Below are 13,163 nucleotides of genomic sequence, written 5' to 3'. Positions count from 1 at the left end.
GGCGCGAGCACGCCGTACCGGGAAAGGCATGGCCGCGCTGCTGCCCATAGGAAAGAGAGGCTGCGAGTTCGCCTCTGCCGCCTCGAGCGACTGCAGATAAGGTGAAACAACGCATTTTATGATGCTGAGCTGCTAATTAATTGCATTGTATTTGTTACACGGGGACGAAAAGTAAATTGGGAAAAAAGTTTGTGATCTTCGCCTAGAGCATAAGCTAAAGAAACGCCTTAGAGTGGGAGGGGAAGCGATTGGGGAATATTCAGCCTGAGGTTGAACTCTAGCACCACTCGGGGCTCTGTTACCAAGTTTTTTTGTCTTCACCACTACAGCGGGATTAATGAGCAAGGACAGGTAGCTGGCAGCAGCTGCTGTTCCCGATGCTTTTGTCATTTGTGTCTTATTTCCTCCAGCAGACTTACACTAGTGCAAATAGGGAAGCATTCACTTCAGAACGATTGTTCTAAAAAAGCTACAGTAGGGAGATAATTAAATATTAATCATATAGATAACTAAGTATTATTGTCATGTATATTTGAGTGTAAAATAACTGTTAATCATACATTCCAGATTTTGATCCATGCAATAATAAAAGCTCTGTCCACAACCAGCAAAGCAATGGCATTGATATTCTACATAAACTGGATATGGAGACTACAAAAAAGTGCAAACTGCCAGACTGGATGAAAGCCCGAATGAATAATTCATTTTCAGACGCATTAGGCTGTAGCACAGATGCAACTGAAGAGGAAGAAAATTACTTAGTTTATGATGGAGATGTAGGAATAAGCTGTAAATACAACAATAACTCAGATAATTTGAATGCCTGTAGTTGTACAAAAGATATTTCTGGTATTTTAAACTTAGCCTGTTCTGAAGATAACAAACACATAAAAGGAACAGTCAATTATGAAACTCCTCTACAGCCTGAAAAATTCTCCAGTCATCACAGAGGCACCAGAGAAATAACTGAAATGCCTGGAAGTGAAGCTTCTTTTCAGAAGGAATTACCTGTTGGTAGTTCCAGTAAACCGGACAGCAATGAACATGTAACTACCTCCAAGATGTCCCAGGTCCTCCTGCGTCATTTTTCTAGGGGAGAATTACTAAGCACCTGCCACTTAATTGAATGTGAGACAATACCAGAGGTGTCCTTTACTGAAAGTATCGATGACACCGGGAGCAAACCTGAGCCTTCAGAACACAAAGGCTCCTTAGTGTATGAACAGTGGGCAACGAGCTCCGAGGAGTATCCCTTAGAAAAGCAGGAAGAAGTAAAGGCTCATGATAAAAATGGAAACTCATTAAATGAAAATAGATCTGTTTCAAAGAAAGCTATTTTTTCTTCTGGTCAGTGTGGGTGCAGACAACAATATTCACAACTGATTAATGAGACTGGAGATACACACACCTTTCAAAACATAAAAGATGAGAGAGCCCTGTTTAAGAGAACATTTTCACCTTGTGAGCTCAAATATGGCCAAGGGCAAGCTCACTATTGCCTTCCTGACTTCTCTGAAGTTGCTTCAGAAGTTCGAGTACCAAAAAACCCTGACAATATTACCTCAGTTCCTTCCACAGAAAGAGAAAAACCCTTTCCTATTTTGCAAAGTAAATCAGTAACTGTGAACAACATTTCGGAAAATAAGAATTACTTCAATTCTGCTGAAGTAGAGAATCAAGAAGAAAGGAGTATTTCAGAACTGCTGCAACAGCTACAGGTAATTAGGATGCTTGAAGAAATTCTTCATACTGGGTAAGAGTGGTTCAATGTAAGATGATATTCTTATCCCATAAAATCTAACATGACAAGCTCTATAGGCACTCTGTAGGTATCAGTGAGTACATCATTTGACTCAAAAACTACTTTCACAAATAAAGTTCTGTGGGACTGACTTTATACAGAACTGTCATTACCATTATTTAAAGGCTGAGTGTTATTTAATACTCCAGTATTTAACACTGGAACATGATTTGTGATGATAAAGCATTTCCTATCAAATCATTAGGAAATCCACTATAAAGTGTTATTTCTAGTGTTAAATGTTTAAAAATCATTTAAAATACTTCAAATACATTTTTAAGAATAACATTTTATTTTTTACTGTGCCCATGTTAAGACATCTTTGCTTTTTTTCATATCTAACACTCTTCAACTACTGAGACTGGTATTTATTGAAAAGTCAATTCTTTCTGAAGGATTTTTTCGACAGCAATATTTCTCTTACTGTTGTGAATTTATTTTAAAGCTTGTTAGTAATTAGATAACCGCTGCTCAATTTCATGCCCTGACACAGAGCTCACTCACTGAGCTTTACAGGTTCTTAATTCCATTCCTAGATTTACATCTTAATAACTTCCTTGAGATACAAGTTTTAATAGTTTTCCCTATTATTTTCTGGCTGCAAATGGGATGCTGACACAGCATGCTGCCATCCAGAATCATATTGACCATCTGAGATTTAATCCTAAGGTAAAGCTCTCAAAATACTTTTTTTTTGAGGTCATTCTTCTTTACCTCTAGGACTATGACTATCCCCTAAAACTATTTTGTCAGCTTCATATCATATTTCCCATTTATACAAATCCTCTATATTTTCACAACACAGAGAAGTATTTTAAGTATTTATACACTGAGACACTTTACACATGATTTTCTGTCAACTCAGAAAATTAAATGGTACTGTTATAATAAACATTTCATTAATATTTTGTATTTTGAGTTAAAGTTTTTTGTCCAGCTCCATAAGTGTTCTATACATTGTATCTATAATGAAGGTTCTCATTTTAACAGATGCTTCCTCAGTCAGACTTTGCAAATGCCAACATTGCCATTTCCTCAGGACACACTGGGACACCACCTGATGGCATCACATTACGTGCTCCTGTCCCTGTACAACCTACACATGGTTTGCTTAAAGCAAGTAAATAAAATTGCAGTAGCTCTGCAAATGACTATTTAATGTAATTTGATTACATTTTTGGGCCAAAATTGCAATTGACCAATCTTTCCTTGCATTCCATAGGACTGCAGCCTGGAACAGCAGCATCAGCACTACCAGCAGCTGGGACAGTAAAAGCACAGTGTCTAAATCCTTGTGATTCACTGCCAGAAATAACACTCGGAGAAAAGATGTCTCAGATACTTAAGGATCAGATGGAGCAACTGACTAAGAAAGTAAGAGCTCTGTTTCAATATACACTTTGCACTGATGCTCAAATTCCATGCTGTCTTGGCAAATTTGTTTAAACATAATAATTAAGTCTAATATTTTGTCTTGAAGGTGGAAGACTTCTCTAAACATATGTTCCACGAAACACTCTTTTTACAAGACAAATACCTGGTAAATTAATTTATGTATTTTGAGCTATCTGAAATACACTTGAAATGGCTGTAGACTTGCAATTTCTCGATGTTTACCTGAAATGGATATTTACTCTTCTCAATTCAGACTGAAGGTATGAGATTAGGAAGCAAAAATGAAGGTGTTCAGTAGGTGGACAAGTTCTTAAATCTTTTAAGGATTCTGACTTAAAACTATGAACAAAAGGCCTGAAGTTGCCATAGGAGTTAGGAATTTTGATATGTAGGGCATCAGTTCAGAAATCATTTTTATTATTTTCCTTGGACATAACAGAGCAGCACAGAGTATGAGGTGAATATACAATCTGCAGTCCTGTTTCAATTCAGAGAACTACCAAAATTCTTACCAACAGCACTGCAAATAACATCTGGCTTACATAGCAAGACATAGTGACAGCTACTTATGCTAAGTTATCATGACATTTTGTATTGAATTATTTCTTATTGATGAAGGCATTAAATCAACTGAAAAGATACCTTGATGCCTTGGAAAGAAATTATTTAAAAGCTAGAGAAGAGCACCACAACTTACAGCTGCAGAACTACAAGGACAAGCCTATCAACCTTGGAGAGTTTGATCCTGAGAGGTTAGAAGAGAAGTGCTAAGTAGTACATCAGTGTTTTTTCTTTGACTGTCTTACAGATTTTGCTTCATTTATCCATTAGAGTTTTCCTGTAGTGAAAATATTTTCTTAATGCGGTAAACTCTAAGTTGTTTGGCCAAAATTCACCTTGGACTTTATATGTCCTACTTGTAATGGGATATTTATATGATTAATTCAAATACTTAAAAGGTCCTCTGACAACTCCATATATTTTATTTTTTTATTTTATGGGAAATGTACTGCAATTTCCACTATGGTTACCATGGTAAGAAATAAAAGATTATTTTCGAGAGTTTTAAGTAACTGTGAGTTGTGATTGGATTTAGAAGGGTGGAAGGAGGAATATTCAGACTTGGCATGCTGCTTGAAGACATTCAAGAACAAATGGAAGGCAGCAAAGGCAGCCTGTCATCGTTACTGACTTGCTATGAATCTGCCCAGTCTTTCTGTGAGGTAACTGACTTGTATTAAACACTACAATTATTCTGTTTTATTGATGCAAGTCTTGAGACCCTAAGTGCAGTTGTGTGATTGTATGTTCTCCTCCAGTAAGAGCATGATGCTTTTAGATAGCACATTACTTCAAAAGAAAATATTTTAAATGAAACATTAACTTCATAATATGTAATTAACTGTAACAGAAACCTAAGTATAAAAACAAAACTATACTGAATGTTCTTAGTTCCAGTTTCAAAAGCATTTATTTCACAGTAAGAAAATATGAGTAGCTAATTTAACTTCTGCAAAACTGTTTTGGGGAATTAATCACTATCATTTTGGGGGAGGAAAAATTACTTTGTCCAAGATCTTAAGCTGCAGAATTACTAGAAGACCAAACAGTATTGTGCTACAGAAAATTGAGTTTACTCCTAAGAATGGTAGTATTTTCTCCCAGGTCATAAATACACATACACACTCACCACCCCCCCCCACAAAAAAAAATCTTACTGTCTTCTAAAAATCTACAGGTAAGTCTCAACAATTGCATTCATAACCAATGTTTTAGGTAACTTGGGCTTCAGAGAAAAGTGGTAAGAGAGCCTGAGGAGATGCTGTTTGGTAGAAGTCATTCCTGCCAATGCAAGGCCCACCTACTCCTGTGTCTATGCTTTGTTGCTTTGTACAGAGCTTGGCAGTTTCAAGCACTGCTGATCTTCCACAAACAAGAGGTTCTGAAACTCCATTTTTTCACAAGAAGCATGAGGGAGAAAGAAGTCAGACAACTGATGTAATCCCATCAGCAAATCAACTTTCTTTAGAAGGCAAGAAGTGCAATCTTTGTCTGCACATGTAAGTGAAAACTTGGAAACAGCTGTTGAAGTTTTTATAAAATCATATATAAAATTAATTTCTGAATAAGAAAATTAGGATGACTGAACTCACTGAAAAGCAACACAAATATTACCAGAATAAAAATTCTACAGAATTCTATAACTGCATATCCAAGAATTCCTCCTAGCCTGGTCTTCCTACCTTTCTCAGTCTGAAAGTATTTCCTGAAGCCAAAACACCACCATCACTTGCACCTAGGAGTTAAATCATACTTCTGTATAAAATACACGACAGCCACACAAATTCAGGATGTGAAAAACTAGTCAGAGTACAGTGCCAGTAAAAGATAATTTGCCAATATTTGTGTGGTATTTTTGTTTAAAGAAGAAAAGGGAGGAATGCAGATCCTTACATAGTTAACAATCAAAACCTTGTAAAAGCTCTAAATACCATCTCCACCCTCCTAGGAAGCATTTGATAGGTGTTAAACATCTCAATGAGATTAGAAAAATAAGTGGTCCCCCCCTTAACCAATCTAAGGTTAAAAAAAGAGAACTGAACTAAGTTCCAGTAGAGAAGCAGAGCTTCTGGGAAAAGAATGCATTCTGCATAGAGCACAGTCATATTAACCTAATTCTGCCAGGTTATTTTATAGAGTAGGTGTTAATAGTTATCTAGTAAAACTCACCTAGCTTCCACTTTTTTCTCTGTCATTGAAAGACTATTAGTCCAATCTTCTGATCATTATGTTCATGAACAGGCAGAAAGTTTTCCAAATAAACTTGTTGATCCTGTACAGCCAAAGTTAAAAATACACATCAAGTAACTCAAACAAGGAGCCTTGTTCTTTTTCTCTCAGAGGGTACATCTCAAATATTCCTCTAATTATCTAAAGGCATTAAATTAAAGCCTTAATAAGAGTTCAAAGTTACTAAGACACCAAATCATATTTAATGTATGTTGTATCAAAACTATCAGTGGTAACAGATGGATGTATCTAAGATTTCACACTACTTTACTATTCCAATGCAGGATTATCAGGATCTCTATTTTAAGCATTTTTAACAGTTGTGGGAAGTCAGGATGCTTTTGTCAGAATGTGTCCTTTAACTAAAGGGTTAATTATTTTTCAACTAGTTAATTATTAAACTTCTGCTTACCCCCTTTTCAGATAACTGATACAAGTAAAGTTCTTTCTGTGAATAAATATTATTTCTTCTCAATTAAGAATCAGCAGTATAAGATGTTTGTAAGTCTCATCATAGAAATATTAAGATACAATAAAAATATTCTGTTTTCATGCTCAAAGAAATACAAATATCCAGGAAGGAGAAACTGGAACATCTCCACTCTTCATGCAGAGAAAACCAACTGATTTATCAGATACCAACCTGAGTAAGTAATGAGGAAGTCACGAGGGCATTTAAAGGTCAGAACCATGCTTAAACCTGCTAGGGAATCCTGGGAAGAAATACATTCCTTTTATGTCTCAACATGAAAATTGTAGTTTTAACAGATGTTACTGCTTAGCAGAGCACAAAACACCAAGAATAAGAAGGAAACTAAAAAGAACACCAGGTCAAATTCACTGTGGAACTCTCAGTGGCAGACCAAGAGGCAATAGACACATTGCAATGCAATTTTCAGTTAGATATGAATGAAAGATTTTGAACTTGCTCAAGCATTGAAACAGTTTGCTCTAGGGAGGCTGTGGCATATCCACTCTCAGAGATTTCAGATCTCAACTGGACAGAGCTCTAAGCAACTTCATTTAAGTTGGGCCTGCTTTGAGAGGGCACAGAATCAGATGACATCCAGAAGTCCTTTCCAACCTGAATAACTCTATAAATCTAATTCAGCTTTCTAGATAAGTTTCCAAATAATACTAATACTTTCAAGAGCATGACAGTGACATGTACACAATGCTTTGATTTTGCTTTTTCTTCTGATCTGCATTTATTCAATGTTCTAGAAGATGATTCCAAGCCTGACAACTGAGACACTTCATATCAGTACTTCCGCTTTCAGTTTTTGGATTCAACTTTGTTTTTCTGCTTAAAAACGATTTTACCTTTCCACTGCAGAATATTCTGAAGCTTTTAGTAACTTGCAACTAAAGGAGAATAGCATGAGCTGTCCTACATTCAGTTTTAAGTCTGAATATACAGGTTTTCTTACCTTTTGTCAATCAGTTGTCCTTGACTTTTTTGTGATATCCTTTTAATTTAACATAACACACTGGGATTATTGTTTGTACTGGTTGGTGCAATAGTTAAAGCAGTGCCATACTAGAGCTGCTCAAATTCTCATCCCATTCCTATTATGCTGCACTGTTTCCATAACAATATGGACAAGGACATGGAGAACATCATTAAAGAAAAAAAACACAACAATTCTTGGTCTGAAAATAAGCACCACCAGAAAATTACATTCAAAGCTTGCAGACAGGGCTGAAAGCTAATCTTTAACTCAATCCCCACTCTCCTGGGGGCGAAAAGTACTTCCTCAAATTGCAGTAGTATTAATGGTAGCAAAATGCTCTGAAATTACAGTGCTGAAAACCAAATAATTACCTGAGCACATTAGCCAAAGCTTCTCATATTTCAAACCCTTTTAACTTATTTTTTGAATTTCAGGCAGTGATTCAGAAGACTTCTCAGCCTGCGATTCTTATAACGATTCACAAAGCAAGGACCTTGTCAACTGTGACACTCTAAGTTACACATCATTAAATATGACATTTTGTGGAGAGAGACAAGGTACAGTGATTGCAAAAATAGGAACATCTACAAGGAAACTTTGCTTATAGTTTTGTTTTTCTAAACCACACATCTCTTGGTTTAAAGGACTTAGATGCAGATGCCCCAGGGGAAGCAGAGATGAAGTAAAACTCAGGAATTACAAAGAGTCTGTTCAGTCTTGTGCCCTATGTAGAAAAAGAAGCTCTGGTTCCTCCTGTAAGTATGATGGGTAATTAAACACAGGCTAGCTTTTTAGGGGCAGAATGCCACACTGCACATACCAGGCCACATTTAATTTAGTATAAGCAGTCATTAGCACTGTAAATCCAACTTTTACACACCTGGTCAAGTTTAATCTCCATGCATAACAGATTTAACTTTCTCTGGTTCTTTATGAGTGGAATCTCTTTTCATATTTTATTTATGGAAGGAATTTTGCAGAGCCAAATGAAAGGACACGAAAATTAGGCATTACTATGCCAACTTTTATAGTGCCAGCCATTACCTAACATGGTATAAACAAGTACTAAAGAAAATTCCCTCATATTGTGTGACATGCAGCAAAGTCAACGGGAGCCTAATTTTAAAAAATTTAATCATCTGAACATGAACCTTTTCAAGTCACTTAGACTCTCTTGAGCATAAAAAAAAATTGCTTAAAGAAAAATATAAAACTTCATCAAGAAGAAAGCATAAATTAAATATTTGTCTCTAGCAAGCCTGTGAAATTACAAATCAAAGTAGTATTCATTATTAGGATTATGACACTGATTATTCTACACTTCCCCACTGCAGTCTTTGACTGCATGAAATTTAATATAAATCTGCATTTCATTTGCTAGAGCAAACACAAAAAGGTTAATCTGTCCTCATTTACAAAAACTTTAAACATATTCAATTTTATTCAGCAGTGATAGTTACTTGATCTTTAATTCATGCTAAAGAGAAAAAAAAAATAAAAAGAAAATTACCTTTTTTTTTGTTTTAAACATGGCCTCAACAACTCCAGCTTATTCACAGAAGAGAATCTCCACTCAAAAGGCTCAAAAACCCAATCAGACGGGTGAAGTTTTAACCAGACTTCGTGAAAGGTAAGCTGTAGAAATAACTATGTACTACAACAGGAGAGAAAACTCCATTGTTGAAGATTCAGCATGGAAAAAACACCAAGTATCATAAGCAGGAATAATATTTTATCTTTTGCAGTGCATGTTGTGTATTAGAATTTCACTCTTTAGTGAAATTAAAATATTTGCTTGAAGAACATGTCTTAGACATGTAAACAAGTCTTAGATTAGTTCTTCACTCTTAATGTAATGAAGAGTAAAAATGTAACTTCTTTAGCTGACACCTTCAGTAATGAAAAAAATTCACTTTAAGAGGATGTTCCCATTCAAAGATTCTAAAGTAGGCCTGTATTATTAGGATGCAGCTCTGTTTGCTACCAACTATTTCTCTACAAGTAATAATCCTACTTTTAATAGTTGTTAACATTAAATTACACCCTGAGACAGAAACAAAATGGATTCCTAACAGTAGTACAGACTAGACTGAAACGCAAAACAACTTTTGTCACAGTATTTTTTGACAGCTTTACTCAATAGGAGTAATTGCCTGGAAGTTCAGCAGCTGCACTTGAGAGCTGCACAGTGGCAGAAAACACTGTGAGAGAAAGTTACAGCAGCAGCAGAATGCTGCTATTATGAGAAATTTTCTTACTCTGCATCCTAGAACATTTTTTGTTTTATTGCAATGCAGACAGAACACAAATAATGATGGACTGTGCTTTACAATTCCATGGAAAATTCTACTTACTATAAAATTAACTTGCAAACTAGTGTTATCAAGGTGTATGTATGTCATTCATAGTTTAGAAGTTCTTTTCCTTACTTAAATTGTATTTTATTCTATATATCTTATCTTTAGGAAATCCTTTGTGGCTGCCAAAACCTGCTGTTCAAGCACATATGATAAAATTATCCTTTCACAGCAAAACATACCCAGTAAGAAATCTCCCCAAAGAAAATCTGCAGTCAACATCAGAGACAGAAATGCCAGTGATTCCTATGCAAATGTAAGACTTTTGAGTGAAAATTAAAGCCACACATCTTTCTTGAAAGGATTACCTCCATACTTCATGGCACTGTAAAACATCCCATTCTTAGCAAGCTGATTCCTACAATCTAAGCATGTGTAGTGCATTTGAGGGTAAGACAAGAGGGAGTTTAAATCCCAAGCATTTTGGCTTATATGTTACTATATTTCTTCATATAGATTGTGCTTATTGTGCAACTCAGTCCCTGTATAAAAGGGGAAATAGACCAAAAAAATAGCACTGGATCTTATCTCTAGAATTGTGTTTCATATACTGAAATAAAGTGTATCTAGACAAACCACTTTCAAAACCTCAAAAAAGCCTTCTCAGTACGAAAAACAGTCACCACACTGGAGCTGATACATTAGAAAGGTGTAAATGTCCCTCAGTTCAAATGAATACACAGAGAGAGAAATGATTAACAGATACTTCCAACTTGAATCCTAGAGCAGTCCATCATGTGACTCAATTTTTACCTCTCAACACATATTCAGAGTGAAAATTATGGACAAAACCTTAAACATTCTCTTTTTCCAGTACCTATGTATACATTTGCCTTCACTATTAACAAGGCTACATTTTATTATTTCCAACAGGTTTTAAGTTCTACTCTGGATCATGCCATAGAGACAGCAAACAGTTTGAAGAAAGCTACAGAGCGAATGGTACAAGCAGTTTCAGAAGATCTAGCTAAAGTTAAGAGAAAACAGTTTTAATTATCTAGTTTCAAATGCTATATCGTTCTGCTGATTCATACTGAAGCGTTAGTATCTCTGCAAAAATCAAATGATGAACACAAACATGGAAAGGTCAGCTAGCTAACTTTGTCAGCTCTTCTGTACCTATTGATGCTAAAGCAAACCAGAGCACATACGTATTCCATGTTTACACTCAGTCTTAGAACTGTAAAACAAATTATTAATTCTACTGAAAGTCTTTAGTAGGTTTGCTAATCCCATTACTGTGTACAGATACCTTCTGTAAATATTCACTTAAGACAGCTTCATAAAAATTAGCTTAAACAAGGAAAATTAACTTTGACTTGGATTTCCCCCCATTTCCAAGTGTGAGAATAAATCCCAGTCATTACTACATATCATTTCTTCTCACACTTCAACAGCAGATGCTTAATCACACCAAGAGAAAACAGCCTCTGTACCTGAGACATCTAGAAGCAAACATCATGTTAACATACCAAGTCATAGTCAACACTTGGAATTATTTTGGTTTTAGAGTGCCCTACATTAAGAGTTGTTTGTTTTTAAGAAACATCCTTGTATGTTGCAATGACTGAATTACACCATTTGTTGTTTATGTATATGTAACAATTAAATTGGTTCCTTCAATTTGATGTCCTTAATTTGTCAGATATATCTGGCTTTGACATTTTAGCTGATGGTAAGTAGGTTGGAAAATTTTAAAATACTGTAGAAATTCAGTGAGCCAAGAAAAGCCATGTATTATTTTCCTTCTAACATCCATTTAACTGCAGTGATTAAAGGCAAGCAGCTAACAGCCTTGTTTTATCAGGGCTGCTACTCATTGAAGCCAAAGGACATAAGGACTGATGAAAACCAAATTAGAAATGCCAGTACATTCCTTAAAAAGGACAGCCATACCTCAGCAATTTCATCAGTGGAGGACACAGAAATAAATCAGACTCTGTTCATACAAGCAGTGATTGCTAAACTCACTGCCATGTGCCACTTGCTCACTAGCCTGAGTCATTGGCTTTTTTCAGGGCTTCTTCCACCCTTCACAGCCAACAATACCATTCAACTCTTTTCCTCCTTAGCCTCTTACTGTATAGCCTTATAACTTCATTTCCCTCTCCTTATTATCTCCGGTTTTGCTTTATTTAGTTTAATGTTTGCAATGTCCCCATTATTTGCAAATGAACTTATTAAAGGAAGTAATTGCTGCAGCTTCCTAGATGCAATTAAAAAAAGAAATTTATTTCTCTCACAGAAATCTCTCCACATCACAAGAACAGCTTGTTGTAAACCTTTTGTTCATCCTGGATCCCTGCACCTGCTGTCCTGTGCCTGACAGCAACTGCCTAAGAAAGATCAGAATGAATAAGACAATCACGTAGTGAAATTCCTCAGGACATCCTCTGGCGAATTGAAAGCCCAGAATCCTTCCCAATCAGCAGTAACATTTATACTTATTAGCCCTATAAATACTTGCCTTATGTTGAGGATTTTTCCTCAACATAACAATTAAGAGCATGTCATTACTGCATGACATCTCAGATGCTAAAGGTCCTTTTGTTCTGATTTGACAGCTGCAGGTTTCACCTGTCACTTCACACACTGAATAGGAAGGCAATCCTTCAGTCTGAACACTAACAGGACTTTTGAGGCTTCTGTCTCACAATCCACCATCATCTTTTTTCACCCTTGATCAAGGATGCTAGTCTAGTCATTCTTGACATGAAGATTGTTCCATACCTTTGATTTTCCTTAGTAATTTCTGAATCTTGTCCAGATTTCCAGATTCAACTTTAAAAACCAAGTGCTGAGCCCACATTTAGCATTAGGTAAGTATTTTAATATGGATAACATGAAAATATGAACTTTCAAAATTATACCTTGTACATGTACTCTGAAATCCTAAGTTTTTGTTTCTCCTGACAGAACTCTTTCCATTTCTTGAGAACATGATTCTTGATCTAGGAAAAACGTAGCAGAGAAGATCCTCCTTGGAAAAAAGCCAAATATCTTGAGTATAACTTCCACTTACTCCCTTCATAAGCTGTTTTGAGCTACATATTAGTGCCAGATTTCTTATCATAAAGCATCTTCATTATTCCACCTTTGCAGTAACATTTGGCTTTACTTTGCCTGATGAAAAAAGTGGATAAGGGATTAAAAAAAAAAAAAACAGACTAAGACTTTTGAGTTATCAGCTATCAGTCTGAGCAGGTGATAACACTTGGGCCTGAAGCAGAGACATGAGAAAAGACTTAAGTGCTGAATATACAGAAGTAATCCAGATTTGCAAGCTGGTATTTCTTCAACTCTATGCAATTAAAAAAAAAAAATATCAACACAATGGATTGTGTTGATAGTACAGCTATTTTCTTC

The 13,163-nt window shown here is 35.7% G+C and overlaps 1 protein-coding gene across 1 annotated transcript; it reads left to right on the top strand.

The window, feature by feature from the left end:
• Positions 1-25: 25 nt before the first annotated feature.
• AKNAD1 (AKNA domain containing 1) lies at positions 26-10,790 on the top strand (the record flags this gene model as incomplete). Its single annotated transcript, XM_084211324.1, has 15 exons — positions 26-101; positions 568-1,718; positions 2,411-2,470; positions 2,792-2,921; positions 3,024-3,175; positions 3,282-3,341; positions 3,815-3,948; positions 4,293-4,419; positions 5,093-5,256; positions 6,548-6,633; positions 7,875-7,997; positions 8,085-8,195; positions 8,989-9,070; positions 9,906-10,053; positions 10,671-10,790. The coding sequence occupies exons 2-15, from the start codon at positions 645-647 to the stop codon at positions 10,788-10,790; spliced, it is 2,571 nt and encodes an 856-aa protein (XP_084067450.1). The 5' UTR covers positions 26-101; positions 568-644.
• Positions 10,791-13,163: the final 2,373 nt, after the last annotated feature.

The sequence above is a fragment of the Fringilla coelebs genome (assembly GCF_963513975.1).
Source record: "Fringilla coelebs genome assembly, chromosome: 9".
NCBI lineage: Eukaryota > Metazoa > Chordata > Aves > Passeriformes > Fringillidae > Fringilla > Fringilla coelebs.
This window is presented reverse-complemented; position numbering and strand designations above follow the sequence as displayed.